Source organism: Ruditapes philippinarum, unplaced genomic scaffold (assembly GCF_026571515.1).
Source record: "Ruditapes philippinarum isolate M1 unplaced genomic scaffold, ASM2657151v2 ctg5001_1_1_1_1, whole genome shotgun sequence".
In the NCBI taxonomy this organism is placed as follows: domain Eukaryota; kingdom Metazoa; phylum Mollusca; class Bivalvia; order Venerida; family Veneridae; genus Ruditapes; species Ruditapes philippinarum.
Genome location: NW_026863084.1, coordinates 117,850 through 139,340, shown reverse-complemented (window position 1 = coordinate 139,340; position 21,491 = coordinate 117,850). Strand labels below are relative to the sequence as shown.

Here is a 21,491-nt window from a genome sequence, read left to right as displayed (position 1 = left end):
TGCTGTAAGCCGGTATTAGGGCCGTAAGAGATTTTCCCGTTTTTAAAATATTCCTCCCGAAAGACTTCTTCAAACCAAGTCTGCAATTTTCATATAATATAGTTGATTAACTGCTTCCTTATATTTATCAAGATATCGTCATATGCCATACAAATAGCAGAATCCAGATAAAACAATATGTTGAGGTAAAAGATTGTTATTTTTTTAAAATAAAATTGACATAAAGACATGTTGTTTTCTTGATACAAGTTATTATTATATAACGAAGTTACATAAACAGCTCTCGGTGTCAATGACTTTATATGTACCTACTTAAATAATATCAGAGGAAAATATAATTCACAAAATATTCTGTTTGTTCTCTATATACTGTTGAATAGTGTTTATTTATATTTTAATTTTAATGTTTGTTTGTATGTTTGTTTGTTTGATAGTTTCCCCCTTTATTTTGTTGTTAAAGGTTCAAGGGCGTCCACTGAAATGGTCAACAATCCATCCATATCGAGAAGAATACGAGATCCAATGTACATCAATGCCACTGAATCTAATCTTAGTGAAAAACTACCATCGACTGAATCAAACCTAGGTGAACGTTCATCAGGTCATGTCTATGAATGCCTAAGACATTGAATGGTTCGAGTGACTTCTTTGTAACTGTCTGTCACATTATTTTTACAATTTTTCAAAGGGCTTCTCAAAATCTTGTACACGCAATTTTAAAAAAACAGTCTAAGAAGGGACACACCTTTTATGTTACATTAATAATAATTTCCCTTTAATTTTTTGTTAATTCCTATTACTAGTATATTACCTTGTATAATTAGAAGTTCATAATTTTATATAAAGCGTGTTTTGCATATTGTTTCTTAAAATGCAAACTTTGATTGTTGATAACCGGCACAGCTAAAACGGTTGTAAGAAATTGAGGCAAAGCCGGTACTCCTGGGCATTACATCCTGACAAAACCTTCCAAAGAATTTGTTGTACTGCACAATTTCTTTTCTAAGATGGACAACAATTGCAATTTAAATAATCTCAATAAGCGTGTAAGTGAGAATGTTGGCACTATTACTAAATCACAGTGCCTTTACCACGTGATATATTGTGTTGTATTGTCTGCGTTGATCAGTAAACAATGCAAAAATGTGTACAGTTGATATTTTCTTTTGTTTACAACGTTAATTATTCATTTATTTCATTAAGATTAATGAGGTAACTGTCAAGACTGCTAATTCTAGTAAGTTACATATTGATGTACTTTAGTCCAAAACAAATCGTCACATTTGTAGTATGCCATTAGTAGGAGTGTGTACATCTGGATTTTAGTGACAAAAAAACTGCTGTAAACTAGTATATACAAAAGGGACATAACTGTTTTCGTTATAATATGAATTAAACTCTAAATATTTTTTAATGTTTTCCCTTACTTTCTTGTAAATGTCTGCCATAGCGCATAGAACAAATGATACAATTATATATAAGATTTATGAAGCATTATTGCTGGAACCTTTCATTGATGAGTACTGACATGTTTGGTTCTTATGTCACTTTATTTTATACCTGTTACTGCATATCAAATTGGCAGTTATTAATTTTAATTCAGTTTTATTATTGTATGCTTTATTTACGTAACAGTATGTGCTTTTTGAGCACTCTCTCCTGTTTTAACAATTTTCAGTACTTTATTTTGTTTAATGAATTACATTTCATTTTACAGGACTTGTATATATTATATTATAACGTATAATCATTTATTAATCTTGTTGTAATCAGATTACAATTTTTTATTTCGACATCTTTAAGGATAACGTAAAGTTTAGTGTACTTTATGCAACTTATTCTGCAATTTGAATTTAAAGATAAGATAAAAAAAGATATGTAATGAACTGTTAACATGTTTGGCATTCTTGTGTTTTTTAGTTAACATGTTTGACATAGATGTTATTTAGACTTTTTACTAATGAAAATATGAATGTATGCAAATATAACATAACAATAGATTGAAGCATAATGACAGAATGGTATATTGTTTGTGTTTATTCGTTTGTCAAAAAAGATGTACGATAATATTATAGTGTTTATATTCAAAGGATTTTGCTGTATTTATAATGTCCTTTTTAAATGGTAAATTCATGTTATGAATTCTGCTGATTATCGCAAAGTTGTTTTCTCTTTGTAAAATGCAGGTTTTCTGAATAACAAACGCAGTTTGTTTGTCCGATATTTCCGGCAGTGGAGAACCATTATGAATGCAGTCTACATAACAAGCCAATAATATTGATCAATTAGGAAATCTGAACCTTTTGAAGTTCTGATATATGAACGACCTGCAGATTTCTAAACTTAGATTGGTACTATTAGTCTACTATTCGGGAGTTTGGAAATTGATTTTTCGGACAACAGTATTTCATTTCACAAGAACATTGATATGTTTAGAATGTTCCTCATATATAACAATATTACCTCACGTGACAAGCTATACAATGTTGTTAGATACGGACATATTCTTATAGTATGTTTGTGTTGATACAGATTATTAATTTATCGCATGACAACAATTTTTTTAACAGATACTCACAAAATAACCATTTTTATATGCCCGAAAAAATTTCGGGCATATTATGTGATACTCCCTGGCGTCTGTCCATCCATCTGTCTGTCTGTTTGTCTGTCTGTGCGTCCGTTAGCAATTTGGTTTCCGGAGCATAACTTAAGTTACATTTGGCCCACAATATTCAAACATCATAAGATGACTGTCCATATTGGATAGAAGACCCCTATTGATTTTGAGGTCACAAGGTCAAAGGTCAAGGTCACCTTAACCTTAAAACTGAAAACAGTTTCTAGAGCATAACTTAAGTTCCTTTTGGCCCACAGTGATCAAACTTCACAGGATGATTGTCCATATTGGGTAGAAGACCCCTGTTGATTTTGGGGTCACAAAGTCAAAGGTCAAGGTCATTATTATTTGAAAACTGAAAACAGTTTCTGCAGCATAACTTAGAAATTCTGGTAACAAAGTGATCCCTCGGAAGCATTAATCACAACAAAATTACAAGAGAATTGCAGAATCGGTTTAATTGAGTCTGTACATGAGGGATAATGAATACGTGCAACACCCCTCACGTCCCCTAGCACCGGCTTGAACGGTACTTAAGTTCCATTTGGCCCACAATATTCTGATTGTCCATATTGGGTAGAAGACCCCTTTTGATTTTGGAGTCAAAGGTCAAAGTCACTATTACCTGAAACTGAAAACAGTTTCCGGAAGATAACTTAAGCTCTATTTGGCCCAGTGTTCAAACTTCATAGTATAATTGTCCATATTGGGTAGAAGCACCCTTTAAATATTGGGGTCACAATGTCAAAGGTCAAGGTCACTTTTACCTTAAAACTGAAAAAAGTTTCCAAAGCTTACCTTAAGTTCCATTTGGCCCACAATATTGCTACTTCATAGGATGATTGTTCATATTGGGTAGAAGACCTCTATTTATTTTGGGGTCACAAGGTCAAGGTCAAGGTCACTATTACCGTAAAACTGAAAACAGTTTTCCGGAGCATATCTTAAGTTCCATTTCGCCCACAGTTTTCAAACTTCATAGTATGATTGTCCATATTGGGTAAAAGACCCCTTTTGATTTTGCTGTCACAAGGTCAAAGGTCAAGGTCACTATTACTTTAAAACTGAAAACAGTTTCCTGAGGATAACTTAAGTTCCATTTCGCCCACAATTTTCAACTTTCATAGAATGATTGTCCACATTGGGTAAAAGACCCTTATTGATTTTGTGGTCACAAGGTCAAAGTCACTATTTTCTGAAACTGAAAACAGTTTCCGGATGATAACTTAAGATCCATTTGGCCCACAGTGTTCAAACTTCATAGTATGATTGTTCATATTGGGTAGAAGCCCCCTTTTGATTTTGGGGTCACAAGCTAAAAGGTCAAGGTCACTGTTACCTGAAACTGAAAACAGTTTCCGGAGCATACCTTAAGTTTCATTTGGCCCACAGTGCTCAAACTTCATAGAATGATTTTCCTTATTAGGTAGAAGATCCCTATTGATTTTGGGGTCATAAGGTCAAAGGTCAAACAGTTTCCGGAGCATAACTTAAGTTCCATTTGGCCCACAATTTTCAAACTTCATAGTATGATTGTCCATATTGGGTAGAAGACCTCTATTGATTTTGGGGTCAAAAGGTCAAAGTCAAGGTCATTATTACTTTAAGACTGAAAACAGTTTCTGAAGCTTAACTTAAGTTCCATTTGGCCCACAATATTCAAACTTCATAGAATGATTGTCCATATTGGGTAGAAGACCCCTATTGATTTTGGGGTCACAAGGTCAAAGGTCAAGGTCACTGTTACGTGAAACTGAAAACAGTTTCCTGAGGATACCTTAAGCTCCATTTGGCCCACAATGTTCAAACTTCATTGCATGATTGTCCATATTGGGTAGAAGCCCCCTTTTGATTTTGGAGTCACAAAGTCAAAGGTTAAGGTTACCTTAAAACTGGAAACAGTTTCTGGAACATACCTTAAGTTCCATTTGGCACACAGCGTTCAAACTCAAAAGGATGATTGTCCATAGGAGGATTGCTTTTTGAAGGAGGTAGTACTTTATTTAATTCTTATGTCTAAGAAATGATTCATCCTTACTAAAAAAACACTTTCGGGTATATAATGCTCCGCCTAGCGGTGCTCTTGTTGATTTGGTTTTACGTCGCACCAACACAGAAGTCATATCGCAACTTTCCAGCTTGATTGGTAAAGGAAATCCTCGGGTGCCCTTCCGTGCATTATTTCAGGCACGAGCGGCCCACCTGATTAGAACTATCGATGTTCAAGCTATATGGATAGTTTCCTCACAAGAAATAATTCCCTTCGAATCCACAATAGAGAGGGACAAGTGGTTTAAAGACAACGTCCTTAACAACTAGGCCACGGTTGCCCCCACAAAATAACCCACGTACCTTAAAATTATACACTTCAAGTGATACGTATACCAAATGATGGTTTTTCACGCTCTATGTTATGAAATTATTTTACATTGTTTCAATTTATTGGTCATTGACGAATGACATAAAACATCTTGAATTTTACGAAATTTGTCCAAGGCTTGCTTCTATATATATTTATTGATTGTTTCATATCATTTTCAGTTTCACTCTAATGACATTGTGAATCCGGTAGAGGTAAAAATCAGTTCAATAAATTAATCATAAGTATGTTATGTAGATTTTTGATTGTTTAATTTTTCTTGCTTTGGAGTTTATGACACCCGAGTTTAATCAAAATCATCTGTCTTGTTTCGGAGTAATATGACCTGTAATGAAAAATTACTAAATTGACGAACTATCGTTAATGTAAAATATGTACTCTTGTTTGTCAAACAATACAGAAACGGTAGTTTCCATTTTTAATTAAAAGCATTCAAATAGACCAACTTAACAGACTGAATTTGATGATACATGTAATAGCCTTATGTACAAAGGACGTTGCATAAGTCTGAAATGTGAATAATCGTCCTTCTCATATATCTTTTGCTTCTACATGTATAAGGCCTTTTATAGCGAATAATAATACAACTTCAGTCCTTTGTTGATGACACTGCAGCAAACATGAAAATATTCATATAGACTTTACTTAATCATTTAAGATAGAATAAATTTAGTGTAGTCACTAGCAGTTCCTAAAAGCAATACAGTTCATTAAGGAAAGACTTTTGACAGAAATCATGGATTTTTCATGATGTTGATTCACAATTATATGAGTCATTAATGTAAGTCAAAATATGATAAAAAAGGAAAGGCGGCGTTCAATGAACGCTACCTCCACATACACAGCAACAAGAAACGGTGGTAAGGAGCCCAGGAGGACCCCAAAAAAAAGCAGGCCAGGGCACAAGGTAGAACCTATATAAATAAAATTACTTCGAGAGAATTATCAATGTTTAAAAGAATTAAATATCAGTATATAATAAGCTCACTCACTAAGAAAACATGTTTTGTGGAAAGTCTAATTTTTAACATATAATGACATCTAGATGCTTGATGTTACATCTAAATACAATCCAGTGATTTCTTTTATGTTTGATTTAAACTTCATATAAAGTTAAAAGTAAAGTGTTACCTTGCTATAAAGCAAAACATTTATAGATTGAATTAATCATTAAACCATGTATGTAATTTATTTTAAAAACAATAACACTGAAATAAACTGCACTACAAATCAGTGAAAGTTACCAAATGTTATAAGAAGGAAAACAAGTCTTAGGAAGTGTGTACAATATTCCAAGTTTATTTAGATAGCATTCATAATTAGCATTTATGAGCCGTGTCATGACAAATCCAACATAGTGCGTTTGCGACCAGCATGGATCCAGACCAGCCTGCGCATCCGCGCAGTCTGATCAGGATCCATGCTGTTCGCTATCACTTTCTCTACTTGTTATAGGGTTGGTAAGCGAACAGCATGTATCCTGATCAGACTGCGCGGACGCGCAGGCTGGTCTGGATCCATGATGGTCGCAAACGCACTATGTTGGTTTTGTCGTGACGCGGCTCATATGTGTTTGGGCGTGGGTCGAATGTCGTTTATATTTTCGGCTGTTATCTCAGTATTTACTACGATACAAACTATATTTTAATTGTTTTCATAATATAGGGAAGATTGTGTCACTTTTTGTTTTTATTGGTTTTGCTTTTTTATCAAGTATGTGTATCCATGGTCAAGTCGCACAATTGGTATTACGCCAGAGAAGAGATTGCTCCGCCCACTGGTTCACGTTACCCGGTCATTCACAACCTTAGACAAAACACGGTACCGACGTTTACGGGAAACTATTATGCCACTAAAGTGCCTAATTAATTTACCTTATATAAGTTGGTATATATAGAATTTTAAATTAAATGCTTTTCTTGATTAATTCAATGTATCATGGTATTTAAATAAAAGTAACAAATAAATGCATTCATGCATTAATGATGAATGAAACGTTTGGCTAAGATCTTGTTATATTTCTCGTTGACTTCAAGGAAGATGTTACTAACAGAATATCATTTTAGTTTACAAATTCAAAGATAGTTAAAATTTAAGTAGCGGAACATATAAATAGTAAAATTATATCAATAACACAGTAACATTTACAAATGTTTTTAGGGTTTTATGTGCGAAATCACTTATATATAATGCATTTGTGCATAAATTGTTAAAATTCAATGAGAAAATTACCCTTGCGTAACTTTAATATATGATTATATGTATATTTGCACATTAGATATGTTTCGTGATAAAACGCAATATTATTCATTTCAAAATAAGTTTCGCATACACTAAACCTCGGTTTTAAATTAAAACCATGATCAGATATGATCTTATAGAAGCAAATATATATTCATAATTCATTGAGCTTTAATAGGAATATTTAGGTAGGATAATTTCACCTAAAATATTCATTGCATATTCTCTCATTTTATTTGTAAGTACTTTTTTCTACTGCAACATTTTATTATAAACTTTGTTATAAACGAACAAAATATGTCATACCATCTGGATATTCTGGGACCTTATAATATATTATGTGATTATGAATGGACATAATTGTAATAAAGGAAGGAATAGAGTAATTGTTTAAACTTTTTCCTTGTTAAATGTAGTGTGGTATAGACAATTTTAACTTTCGTACCTGCTGAATAATTTATTTTCTTCATATACTTAGCATACAAAGTAACTGATATTTTTTATTTATTTATTTTTTATTTTATTTTATTTATTTTTTTTTTGGTAATGAACTAACTGACTACATTTGCCAATATGTCAGGATATTTGGTAACTTAGATATACCGATTTAATAGCTTTAAATTGACAAAGAAAATCAAAATAATTTCAATATAGATACTGCTGCAACATTGTTTTATACATAAAGCTTGTAATTGCGGACTTTGCAAACATCTTAGCATGAAACCGAAGTCGATCGCCGATTGGCTTATCTGTAAGACCCCTGCCAAAGCTTGATTGACAGGCGGCGTTATGTCAATTATTGGCAAATAAATATATAAACAGATATATCGGCGATTATTTAGAGATCAATGAACGTTTTGGAATATTGAATTTGTAATTGTATTCCTGTATGTCATGTTATTTTCGATGATAAGAAAACAATCCAATCATATCAAAATGTATTTTTGAAAAATCTTCTTGACCTTTGTACAATGTTTCATCTAATATTCAGTTTTTTCGTTTTTTCTTATATCAATTCATATCATTTTTGATGATTTCAACAAAAAAAAGGATATTTGACAACCCGAAAGTTATAAACCTGAGGCGTGAAATTTCATACAGAAGTAGAAAGTAATTTGGGCAGCGACAGACGCAACGACGAATATGCAAGTCCACTATGTGTTCTTATTTTTGGCTTTATACATTTGCGGTGAGTAAAAGTGTAATTATGTTGATACTTTATTATGATGGTAATGTAGCAATACTTTTGTTTACAAAATATTATTTTATAAGGCTTGTTGCATGAGTATAGAAAATGAAAAATAATATAACGTGTTGTGTATTCCTAAAAAGGAGTTGTACGTAGCAGCATCGTTGTGGTTAAATACATGTACTCGTAGATGTTCAACAAGTCGATTCAAGGACACTTTAAAGGCCACGTGGCGTTTCCCGCTTTATTGGTTTAGAAAAAAGATATCAAATGCAGCTTCATGCATAATTTAGGGCAGAAGTGTGCATCTGAATAGACCAATACTTTTAAGAAAAGACAGCTGATAAGTTTTCTCACATGAATAAAAAAACATCATAGGCAGGGCAATGGATGCAATTTGAAATGATTTAAGGTACCCGTTTTTGTTATAATTTAATTACATCTAGTGTCACTTTCTTTTACCCTATCCCTTTCTGTTTCACACGATTGCTTATTATGTCTCCATCTTTATTAATGTGTTCTGTATCTTGATTGAAGTTTGGCAATTTTCATTCCATTTTGTTGTGATGAATTCTTCCGAAGGATCAGTCTTTTTCCAGATTGTATACAGAAGATGTCAATTGCCGTAAGGAAGCCTTTCTTCAATTCAGTGTTATGATTTTCTGGTCCCTCGGGATAATTGATTTCAGCACTTTTTTGTGTTGAAAATTTTATACTGCCAAAGCCAACGCTGGGGTCGTGAGGGACGTTGCACTTTTTCATTATGCCTCATATACAGACTCAGTCAAACCGAGTAATTATGTTGTTATTTAATTTAATGCTTCCGAGCATGACTTCTTCCAGTGTTTATCTTAAGTATTTATCAAATCTATTGCCCGATTTGTGTATGGAAACCATATCTTTTACCTATTGCAAGCTTAGAAATAAGGTTGGAGTCACTGAAATAGCGCCCATCGAATATATGTAAATGAAATAAGGGGTTGTTTGGATACTCATTAAAAATTATTTTATGTTTTGTAATTTTTTGCCAAAAGGTAACTTTACTGATATCCCTAAAAAAGATAAATTTCATTCAATAATTCAAATAATTTCTGTTAACTGTTGTACATGTAATATTCAGGTAACTGAAACTGGTATCCCGCTACAACTTTTAGAACATACTATATATAACCTAGCTTTACATTGCAATTGTTTATTAACAAACTGTAATAATATATATCAAAGTTATGATTGTCTTTAACGAAAAGACAAGATTCGTCTATTTCACTAATGCTGCATTTTTATTAAAAAAAATAATTTATGAACTTATAAAAATTTGCTTTGCTATCCTCAGTGCCATCGTGACGTATGTAACTAAATTTCAGATAAAGTATCGAGAACTTTCCTATTATTAAAAATATATTAGTAAATCGTTGCGAAAACTAACGAAAAGGCTTCCGAAGATGAATAGGTCTCAGTTAAATATTACCAAACAATACAAATTGAAGTTATTTCTCAACTTACGAAACTTGCGAACACAAGGTTACTCTCAAAATATTATATACTACGTTGTACTAAATACTACCGGAATTTATTCAACCATGACAAATGAGATTGTTTATTGATAATAATGTACTTTCCTTTATAACCTTGTTAAGGAACAAAAATGTACATATTATATTGAAAATTTTCGTAAACAAAATGTTTTCGCGTTAAATACAACTTTGAATTATCGGTCTAGCTCCTTAGCCTAAAAATCAAAATGGAGGCCAAAATTCAAAATGGCCACCAAGATGGCCACCAAAATCCGGTATTTTTATATATCCTAAAGTCATATTTACAATATTTTGCAAAATAATGCAGTATCTAGAGTAATATGTTTCTTGCATGCTATAAACAAAAAATCTGTGAAGACTTACACGTTATATTTGGCATACGAAAATGTGGTGAATATTTCCGAAAGTATAGGGCTTTTACTGTTTTGCATTTAATGACTCATAATTCACGATTTTTAGATATTTTGGACTTCACGTATAACTCTGAATAAAAATTAAGTTTAAAGTTTAATGTTGATACCCTGTTATCAATATAAGAACGATATTTTATACGGTGACCGCTGATACTTCTTAAAAAGTGACAATTAAATAATAAATTTCTACTGTAAACGTCAAATTTATGATATATTTTACTATTAACCTCAGGTTCTCAGTTTTTATACGTATATCCAACAGACAAACGTTACATTTTAACATGTTATAGTCACTGAATAATATTTAACAACACAAAGTTAGAATTATCGTAGCCTGTAATAGTAGCGTTTACTTCTGCATAGGTCATCATTTTGAAGCCCTTTCTCAAGTACAGCTAAATTTGAACAGTTTCATACATTATTTACTGTTGGCAACACATTTTTCAAAAGTGGCTGCCATGGAATATTTTGTCTTGACCCTATTTTGCAACCTGTGTATGTATTAGGCATATATCGAAGGGTTCGGTTCTGCGCACAACTGATCAACTTCACAGCGTTATAAATAGAAATTAAAGTTGCATGCCTCTAGATGGGCTTAAATATTTCAATAAAATCAACATTGAAAAATATATTCTAAGATTTTAGAAAGGTTAAACATTTCACAAATCCTAGAAATAAATTAAATGTTATTTGTAATTTATACCTGATTTTACAGTATTCATCATCGTATTTGTAAATGATATACATGCACTTTTTGGTAAAATTGTAGATTTTAAGTGTCGTTTGCAGTGTATGAATTACTTTATTTATTAACATATATATAATATTTTACTTATTTAAATAGATTTTATAACAAATTCCTGAAAATATATCAGCATGAATTTTAAGGCATGCTGCTTAAAAGCTTAATTATGTTTAGCTTAGTTTATGAGTGTTTGGGTAAAACAGCACACTGACACATAACTGGCCATACCGCGCCAACCATTTTAATTGTTAGCATAAGATTATTGACCCTAAAAAGGGTTACAAACATTCACAATGAACCTGTGCAAAATTATGTTATTCAAGAAAAAAATATGTGACAGTAAATATTCATTGCAACCTATTCACCAATGAGCATAATCGCGTGTAAAACATGATGAATATGTGTAATTTTATTTTATCCTGTTTTATATCTTAGAAGGAACACCTGATTATTACGGTTTACAGCAGATAGAGATTTCAAAATTTTTCTTAGAAAATTTCAGGAGAATTGGATGACTTTTTTAATTAATTTATAACTAATTTTTATTTTTTGAGAATTTAAGATGGAAAATGTTCATCAACATTAATGTTCTCTTCTATTTAATTAATTTGAATTTATAACATGCATTTTAAATTGATCTGATGTCAAATCAAATTAAATATTTTATTTCGTTTAGTTAAATATGCCGACAGCGCATGTGTAAATGGTAACTGGGGAACTGACTGTAAGGAAGTGTGTGAGGTAAATTGCTTTTCGTGTGATGAGGTAACTGGAGTATGTGGTTCTTGTAGGAACGGCTTTTGGGGTGACTACTGTAATAAAAATTGTCCAGAAAACTGTAAGTCTTCCTATTGCCGCAAATATGACGGAAGTTGTTACTCTTGTTCTGATGGTTGGTATGGAACAACGTGCAATAATTCGTGTAATATAAATTGCAAGAACTGTCATAAAACGACTGGCGCATGCACAATATGTCATGTTGGAAGGTGGGGGGAATTCTGTGACTTCACATGCGCTCAAAACTGCAAAATATGTGACAAATTACTAGGTGGGTGTGAAGCATGTAAAAACGGATACTGGAATATTTCATGTGACGAAAGATGTTCTGCGTCGAATTGTGATATTTGTAGTATCACATCAGGAGAATGTCAGACGTGTAAATCCGAATTTTGGGGAGAAAACTGTCAGAAAACTTGCGGAAAGTGTAATTCAGATAAGTGCAGTAAAATTGATGGACGATGCACATCATGTCAAAATGGATTTTGGGGCGAATTTTGTCAGAATACTTGCGGTCAAGGTTGTTCAATTTCAACGTGCAGAGAAAATGATGGGTTTTGCAGTACTTGCAAAAGCGGTTATTGGGGAGATAATTGTAACAAAACCTGCATGTACAACTGTTCCTCGTTAAGCTGTAGTAGATCAAACGGACAATGTAGTACTTGCAGCTCCGGACTCTGGGGTTTATCATGTAATGAAACATGTAGCCATGGTTGTCGGAACTTAATGTGTAATAGGAACGATGGGGAGTGCAGCAGTTGCAAAAATGGATTTTGGGGCGAATTTTGTCAGAAAACTTGCGGTCAAGGTTGTTTAATTCTAACGTGTAGAAAAAATGATGGATATTGCAGTACTTGCAAAAGCGGTTATTGGGGAGATAATTGTAACAAAACCTGCATGTACAACTGTTCCGCGTCAAGCTGTAGTAGATCAAACGGACAATGTAGTACTTGCAGCTCTGGACTTTGGGGTGTATTATGTAATGAAACATGTAGCCATGGTTGTTTGAACTTAAGGTGTAATAGAAACGATGGAGTGTGCAGCATTTGCAACTCTGGATTTTGGGGTTTATCATGTAATGAAACCTGTAGTCATGGCTGTTCGTCCTTAGGGTGTAATAAGAACAATGGAGTATGTATCAGATGCGAGAATGGATTTTGGGGCGAATTTTGTCAGAATACTTGCGGTCAAGGTTGTTCATATTTAATGTGTAGAAAAAGTGATGGATATTGCAGTACTTGCAAAAGCAGATATTGGGGAGACATTTGTAACAAAACCTGCATGTACAACTGTTCCGCGTCAAGCTGTAGTAGATCAAACGGACAATGTAGTACTTGCAGCTCTGGACTTTGGGGTGTATTATGTAATGAAACATGTAGCCATGGTTGTTTGAACTTAAGGTGTAATAGAAACGATGGAGTGTGCAGCATTTGCAACTCTGGATTTTGGGGTTTATCATGTAATGAAACCTGTAGTCATGGCTGTTCGTCCTTAGGGTGTAATAAGAACAATGGAGTATGTATCAGATGCGAGAATGGATTTTGGGGCGAATTTTGTCAGAATACTTGCGGTCAAGGTTGTTCAATTTTAACGTGTGGAAAAAATGATGGGTATTGCAGTCTTTGCAAAAGCGGTTATTGGGGAGACAATTGTAACAAAACCTGCATGTACAACTGTTCCGCGTCAAGCTGTAGTAGATCAAACGGACAATGTAGTACTTGCAGCTCTGGACTTTGGGGTGTATTATGTAATGAAACATGTAGCCATGGTTGTTTGAACTTAAGGTGTAATAGAAACGATGGAGTGTGCAGCAGTTGCAAAAATGGATTTTGGGGCGAATTTTGTCAGAAAACTTGCGGTCAAGGTTGTTCAATTCTAACGTGTAGAAAAAATGATGGATATTGCAGTACTTGCAAAAGCGGTTATTGGGGAGATAATTGTAACAAAACCTGCATATACAACTGTTCCTCTTCAGGCTGTATTAGATCAAACGGACAATGTAGTTCTTGCAACTCTGGACTTTGGGGTTTATCATGTAATGAAACCTGTAGTCATGGCTGTTCGTCCTTAGGCTGTATTAAGAACAATGGAGTATGTGTCGGATGCGAGAATGGATTTTGGGGCGAATTTTGTAACAAAACATGCAGTCAAAATTGTTCAAGCTGTAATAAAGAAACTGGTTTATGCATTGCATGCAATCTTGGATTGTGGGGATCATCATGCGGAAAAGAATGTAATCAGTCGTGCACCTCTTCTGAATGTAATATTGACTCCGGCGAATGTAAGAAATGTAAGTTAAATAGATGGGGAAAGTTTTGTGAAAGTCTATGCAGCTCATCTTGTTCCTGGGGTTGTCACAGACAAACTGGTCATTGCTTAATTTGTGGAAACAGATATTGGGGTCAGGACTGTTCATACATGTGCAACAACTCAAGATGCGAACAATGCTCTATAACAAATGGGTTATGTACATTGTGTCAATCTGGATTTTGGGGTGAAGACTGTCAGTCTACATGTAAGTCTGATCAATGTCTTCAATGCTACAGAGACACTGGTTATTGTAGTGCATGTCCGCAAGGTCGATGGGGATTACTTTGTCAAAACATATGCAGGGATGAGTGTCTTTGTTGCAGTATCAGTACTGGATCTTGCACATTGCCATGTCCTGAAGTTTCAGGTACGAACAATTTTAATTTCTAAAATTAAGTTTTTTTTACAAATTGGTAATCAGCAATTGTTTCCATTTTCATTTATCCTGGTGCAAATCCTACTATTTTGTCATAGTAGCAAAAAAAAAGAAATAAAACTTAGACAAAAAAATAGTGCTAGACTATCTTAACTATCGTTATCGTTATCTCAAGTGGTACATTTAAGTTATAAAATAAAAATTCTTTGTAGTTTTTTTTTTATTATCATTGATATTTGTTTGGTGTAGTTCTCATAGTATTATCTATCCATTTAGTTTTACTTCCTCTTTTAAAGTCAGAGAAACATTGTAACTTAAATTTATGAAACCTTTGAAATATTTCAGACGCTGGCAAATTAGCACAAGATGAAATTCAATCTGTCGGTATAATTGTCGTTATGATCATCTGCATTGCTATCACTGTCGTTGCGTTTGGATTAAATGGTGTTATAAGATACATGTAATGATATTATTTCCTTCTTCGTTACACATGATAGATTGTTTTAGGGCATCACGCTCTACAATATCCTTTTATTATGTAGAATATTTGGTTTTCATTTGGATAAAATATTAACATACTCTTTAAAATACAATTGATAATAATGTAGATATGACATTAAAGACAATATGAAGCTGCCTTTTTTAGATTCGAAGATGGTGTTAACATGAATATAATGATGAAACGTAAAACTGATTAAACGAATGTTTAATAATGAGGCAAATGTTATCTTTATTATGCATCAATTAAATGATGATAAGCATATATTAATTAAACCAAAATTTTTCAAGAATGATGTGCATTGTCTTGTTAATTCAAAGCAGAAACCTGTTGCATTGGGGTTTTTTTTTAATTTCATTATCACACTTATATTTTTATTCATGTTTACAATCAAGTCAGGATTTTATATTTTAGATTAAAACGAAGGAAATCTAGAAAGAATCATGACAGAGCAAAAGGTAAAATAGTCTGCTAAAACAGTGCCCTGTGTTATTATTCTGGTACCTCGGAATCATTGATTTAAGCACATTTGAAAACAGCTTTAAGTCGGTGCTTTGTGCGTGAGAGATGTTCCCTTTGTACATGATCCTTCACATACAAATTTCTTCGAACCGAGTCTACAATTTTCATTATAATGTAGTTGTTTCACTGCATTTTCCATATTGTTATCAGGAAGTCGTCATATGCATTCAAAGAACAAAATCCTGATCATTTTATTTATTATGCTGATGTAAATGAATGTTATTTAAACAATAAAATTGACATATAAACATTTTTGTTTTCTGATTGAAATTAGAAGTTACCTAAATACAAAAGTTATAATTGATGGCAATTACTTTATTTGTAATGTACGTAATTGAATGATAATTACAGAAAATAGTATTTACAAAATCTTTTGTTTGTATTTACATAAGTAGTTTTTTATCTACATTTCATTTATTCATGTTTGTTTGTTTGTTATTTTCCTCCATTTCAATCTGTTTCTAAAGGTTCAAAGGCTTCAACAGAAATGGCCAACTATCCATCCACATCGACAATAACCCGAGATCCAATGTATAGCAATATTACTGAATCTAATATAAGTGAGCTACCATCCACTGAATCAAGCCTTAGTGAACTACCATCAGATCATGTCTATGAAAGATTAAGGCATTGAAGGGTTTGTTGTTGTTTTTGTTGGGGTTCTTTTCTGTTGTTGTCGTTGTGTTCTGCTCCCACACAGAGCAAAAATATTAACTCGGTAACGGCACCATGTATGGGTGTCTAATGGTTTTGTTAGTAAAGTGTATGAACTGTAACCTCCTTTCATTTTTCAAAGGAAATTCATTTGGGTCAAAAGGCCTAAAATATAAACTTTGAAATTTTCACATGTATCAATTGAAGCTTTGAAATTTTCGCATGTACGAGTATCAGTTGAAACACTAAAATAGAAGGTTCTGAAAGGGATAATTAAACATATACTGATTATATAATTTGCACTTTTCAATTTGAACAACATGTGCTTCTTTTAGACAAAAAAGTTTTAAAAAGGATTTATTTAATCTCAGCGTTTTTATCATTTCTTTTCTTTTGCATTGTATGTACATGTACTACCCTTCTAACAATATGGCACCATTCAAGTTAACTTTTTCATCTAACAAATAGGACTGTTCAGATTTACTCCTTTATTTAATACTTGTACTTGATATACTTTAAGCTAACAGGATTGGTGCAAACAATCGGTTTAACATATTTATTTGATTTGCATGTATTCTGGTTTTTTAAAGTTCAAACTTACACATTCTGGATTAAACTCTAATTCAACTGTGCTAGATAATGACCAGCTGTATTGCGGCGGGGTATATAGCTGTCCTTTGGACTGCCTTGTTTGAATTGTATTTAGTTGGATGTGTGTGGCTTATTTATTTAATCTTATTATCTTATGTAATTTTTTTTTCATTGCTGATTTTTCTGATTTTTTTTTTTAAAAAAGCCATAAACAGAAGTCGCATAAATAGATTTTGAACTGTATAAAATTAATAAGAAACGCGAGATTCTATATAAGTTTTGAGCTTTCACTTTTTTAATGTTTAATTTTCCATATACCTACAGGTAATTTCAAACATATTAATAAAAACATATTAAAGACTGAATTTTATAGCGTCTGTGTTCGTTTGTTTCCTAAGTTCAGTAAAAATGTATGATCGAATAATAGTTTTAAATTATTATTCCGTTGAACTTTCAATGTAAATGTACAAGTTCTTTTTATTGTTGCATCATTGAACCAAAGAATGACTTTTCTTAAAGTGGTTCAATATAGGTAAATAGTAATTGTAATTCCATTTGTTGAATATGACTTGAATATGATTTTGTACAAAACAAATTATTGTTTAAATACTGTCAACAATCCCGTTCGTCGGAGATAAAACAAAATGACTATTTCGATATGTAAAAGAAATATGAAAACTATTTGTCAGTTTTATTTTTGCAAAGTTTACTTCATTATGTAGAATATCATTTGGTCCTTCCTAAACTATGTTTTTTACCTTATAAAAAATACCGTAAACAATTTTTAAGCTTAAAATTTAATTTATATGGTAGGCCTATGGCTTGCAACAATGCTAGCAATAAAAACGGTTAAGAAATGTCAATAAACAACTTAATAACTGCGAATGCCTGGTATATCAGTAGCGAAAAATTTTAAACAACATTTACTGGTTAAAACGGACACTGGACTTTTTTGTTTTTGTTTTTTTGTTGTTTTTTTTTTTTTGCTTTTCTTTTTCGGATTTTTTTAGCCTTTTTATAGAGGGCTGTTGTTAACTTGTTTTTGTTGTTCTTTTTTGTTGTTTTTGTTGTTGTCTTACTTGAATTGTTATATCTGTAGTATTTCATCAGGAGTAGGGTGTAAAAACTGCTGTAAACTGGTACTCAAAAAGGGACATAACTGTTTACGTTATTATATGAATTAAACTCTTAAGATTTTTTAGTGCTTTCCCTTACTTTCTTGTAAATGTCTTCCTTGGCGCATAGACCAAATGATATAATTATATATATTAGAAATGGGGTATGATTGCTTTAATCTAACATTGATAAGTACTCACATGCTATTGTTATTGTTGTAATATAGTTTGATAGCCAGTATCTGCATATCATATAGTCAGTTATTCAGTGCTTTGATAACTCAACAATATGTGCTTTATTAGCACTCTGTCCTCTTTTAACAGTCTTCAGTACTTTGTTTTGTTTAATGAATTATATTTCATTTTACATGACTTGTATATATTGTATTATAATGTATAAGAGGGACTCATTTATTAATCTTATTGTAATCAGATTACAGCTTTTCTTTTCGACATCTTTAAGAATTTATGAAATGAACTGTTAACATGTTTGGCATTCTTGTGTTTTTAGTTCACGCGTTTGACATACTTGTGATTTAGCTTTTTACTAATAAAAATAAGAATGTATGCAATTATAACAATATAATAAATTGAAGTATAATGGTAAAATGGTGTATTGTTTGTGTTTATTCGTTTGTCAATAAAGATTTCGAGTGCTAAATTCAAAGGATGTTGCCGTACTTTTTATGTCTTTTTAAATGGTAAATTAATGTTATGAATTCTGTTTATTGGCGCAAAGTTATTTTCTCTGTTTAAAATGCAGGTTTTCCGAATAACAAACGCTGTTTGTTTGTCCGATATTTCCGGCAGTGGAGAACCGTTATGAATGCAGTCTACATAACAAGCCATTAATATTGACCAATTAACATTTAAGGATAGGAAGTTTGAACCTTCTGAAGTTCTGATATATGAACGACCTGCAGATTTCTAAACTTAGTTTGGTACTATACGTTTACTATTTGGGAGTTTCGATATTGATTCTTTTTTTAAAAAAACAAATGAATTGAATGTTTCAAATGTTCCTCACATATTTAATTCCATTTAATTACATTTCACGTGTTTAGTTATACAATATAGAGTACGGAAATATTCATATAGTATTTTATTGTGTTGATAGAGTTTTATGACGACAAATTTAATAACCGATACTCACAAAATAACCATTTTTGATTTTGTTTACGTCGCACCAACACAGTAGTCTTATCGCAACTTTTCAGATTTATTGGTGGAGAAACACCTCAAGTGCCCCTCTGAGCATTATATCAGGCACGAGCAGGGACCTGATTTGAACTATCGACGTTTCATTATCTAGCTGAACAACTTCCTTACATATATGAATGCAAAGTCCCTGGCGAGATTTGAACCTACAATAGGGAGGGCAAGTTGTTTCAAGCCAATGACCTTAACCACTAGGCAATGGTCGCCCACACAAAATAACCAACGTATCTTTTAAAATTACACACTTCAAATGACACGACAACCAAATGATGGTTACAGTTTTTCATCTTTTTCTTGCTCTATGATATCATGTTATGAAAATATTTTTTACATAATTTCAATTCATTTGAAATTTTACGAAATTTTTCAGACTTGCTTTAACACGCTTTCATAGTTTTATATCATAGTCAATCTGGAATATCAATTATTCTAAGAAACTTTTTACGAAATTTATATTTAGAATTAAGAATAATTAAAGGAAATTTCAAAAAAAATAAACAAATGCATGTCTTTAAATGAAATTCTTATATTTTGACTTTGTCTTTCAAAGAAATTGTTATTATTTTACTTTATTGTCTTTAAGACATGAAATTAAAAAGATTTTAGAAGATTGTGCTAAGATATGATGTTAAAACATCAGTATGCAATGTTAAATATCATCTTTTTTGTGATCGTTGAAATATTCACAGTGAATCATTGAAGATAATGAAGAACTACAAATATTGTATTTTATCACAGAGAACATAAAACTTTAACACTCGTTGTGTGATATTAAAAGTGGATAATTGTTTTACAATTTTTCTTTGTTTCTTCCCGTAACAATATAATGTAGAATTATATTTATTACATTAGTATTTTCATTATCTCTCTAATGATATTGTGAAGCCGGTAGAGGTAAAAATCAGTTCAATAAATTAATCAGAAGTATGTTATGTAGATTTTTGATTGTTTATTTTTTGTTGCTTTGGACTTTGTGACACCCGAGTTTAGTCAAAATCATGAGTCCTGTTTCGGCGCCATATGAAATGTAATGAAAAATTACGAAACTGACGAACTATCGTTAATGTAAAATATGTACTCTTGTTTGTCAAACAATACTGAAATGGTTGTTTGTCAAACAAAACTGAAATGGTAGTTTCCATTTTTTAATTAAAAACATTCAAATAAAATTATTACCCCCTCACTTTTTTCGTAATGCTAATTTCCCATAGGCCTCTGGGAGTTATTTTTACTGTTAATGCAAGTGTACCACGTGACTAAGAATTTTGTACTGTTACATAGGTAACAGTATTTTTAACAGTATAAAATCTGGTCACGTGGTCTATATTCTAAATAAAATGAAATGAAATGGTCGCCATTTTTTTCTCGATTCATTCTTATTTTCAACGTTAAATGCCGATAGGACATCAATTTCTTCTCTGGAGTAACTATGACACTCATAAAATTTAGTTGTTTGCAACCTGGTGTGCTTTTCGCGTATAAAATATCTTTTTGTTGAATAGTCAAAAAGTGAACTTCCGTTTTCAACGGAAGTAATTGCAATGTAAATAATTATGTGTCAAACTGGAACATGCAGACGATTTAAGCATGCAACAAAGGATTATTTAACAATTTAAATCAGTGAAACGTTACAGATATGATGGACAGACATAGGATATCATCGTTATTTTGTCAAAAACCATGCTAAGAATATTCTGGAAACAGAAGGATCAGATTTCACAGATCATAACCGTGTAAATGGGTTAATGTTTTGTTTTCTAAATAAAACCTAGCTTATTGTTTATATATGATTTGTAGATATCATCACTTGCTTAAAGAATAAATGAAAAAGAAAACTTCTTAAGTAGGCCTAAAGTACACTTAAAACTTAAAAGGGAAGGACAGTTTAGTTATTGTTACTCTTGGTTTATTTTTGTTACAGTTAGATTTAGTTGACAATTTCAGATCATCACAGTATTTTTGTTCGGGGTAATAAAAAAAATAACACATGGGTTTGTGAGTAACAGTAAAAATACCATCCCTAGTAAAATACGAGGCTACGCCTCGGGTAACAGTATTTTCCTCGGGATGATATTTTTACTGTTACCCACAAACCCATGTGTTATTTATATAATATGAATAACTTAACAGACTGAATTTGATGATACATGTAATAGCCTTATGTACAAAGCACGTTGCATAAGTCTGAAATGTGATTTATCGTCCTTCTCATATATCTTTGGCTTCTTTAAGGCCTTTTATAGCGAATAATAATACAACCTTAGTCCTTTGTTGATGACACTGCAGCAAACTTGAATATATTCATG

The 21,491-nt window shown here is 32.1% G+C and overlaps 1 protein-coding gene across 1 annotated transcript; it reads left to right on the top strand.

The window, feature by feature from the left end:
• Positions 1-7,350: 7,350 nt before the first annotated feature.
• LOC132721098 (multiple epidermal growth factor-like domains protein 6) lies at positions 7,351-17,047 on the top strand. Its single transcript, XM_060705350.1, has 6 exons — positions 7,351-7,623; positions 8,292-8,430; positions 11,800-14,577; positions 14,932-15,046; positions 15,500-15,543; positions 16,075-17,047. The coding sequence occupies exons 2-6, from the start codon at positions 8,385-8,387 to the stop codon at positions 16,239-16,241; spliced, it is 3,150 nt and encodes a 1,049-aa protein (XP_060561333.1). The 5' UTR covers positions 7,351-7,623; positions 8,292-8,384; the 3' UTR covers positions 16,242-17,047.
• The last annotated feature ends 4,444 nt before the right edge of the window (positions 17,048-21,491 follow it).

Coding starts and splice junctions, on each gene's coding strand:
- LOC132721098 (XM_060705350.1), top strand. CDS start 8,385: ATGCAAGTCCACTATGTGTTCTTATTTTTGGCTTTATACATTTGCG. Junction 14,578..14,931: donor GCCATGTCCTGAAGTTTCAG/GTACGAACAATT, acceptor GAAATATTTCAG/ACGCTGGCAAATTAGCACAA. Junction 15,047..15,499: donor AATGGTGTTATAAGATACAT/GTAATGATATTA, acceptor TTTATATTTTAG/ATTAAAACGAAGGAAATCTA.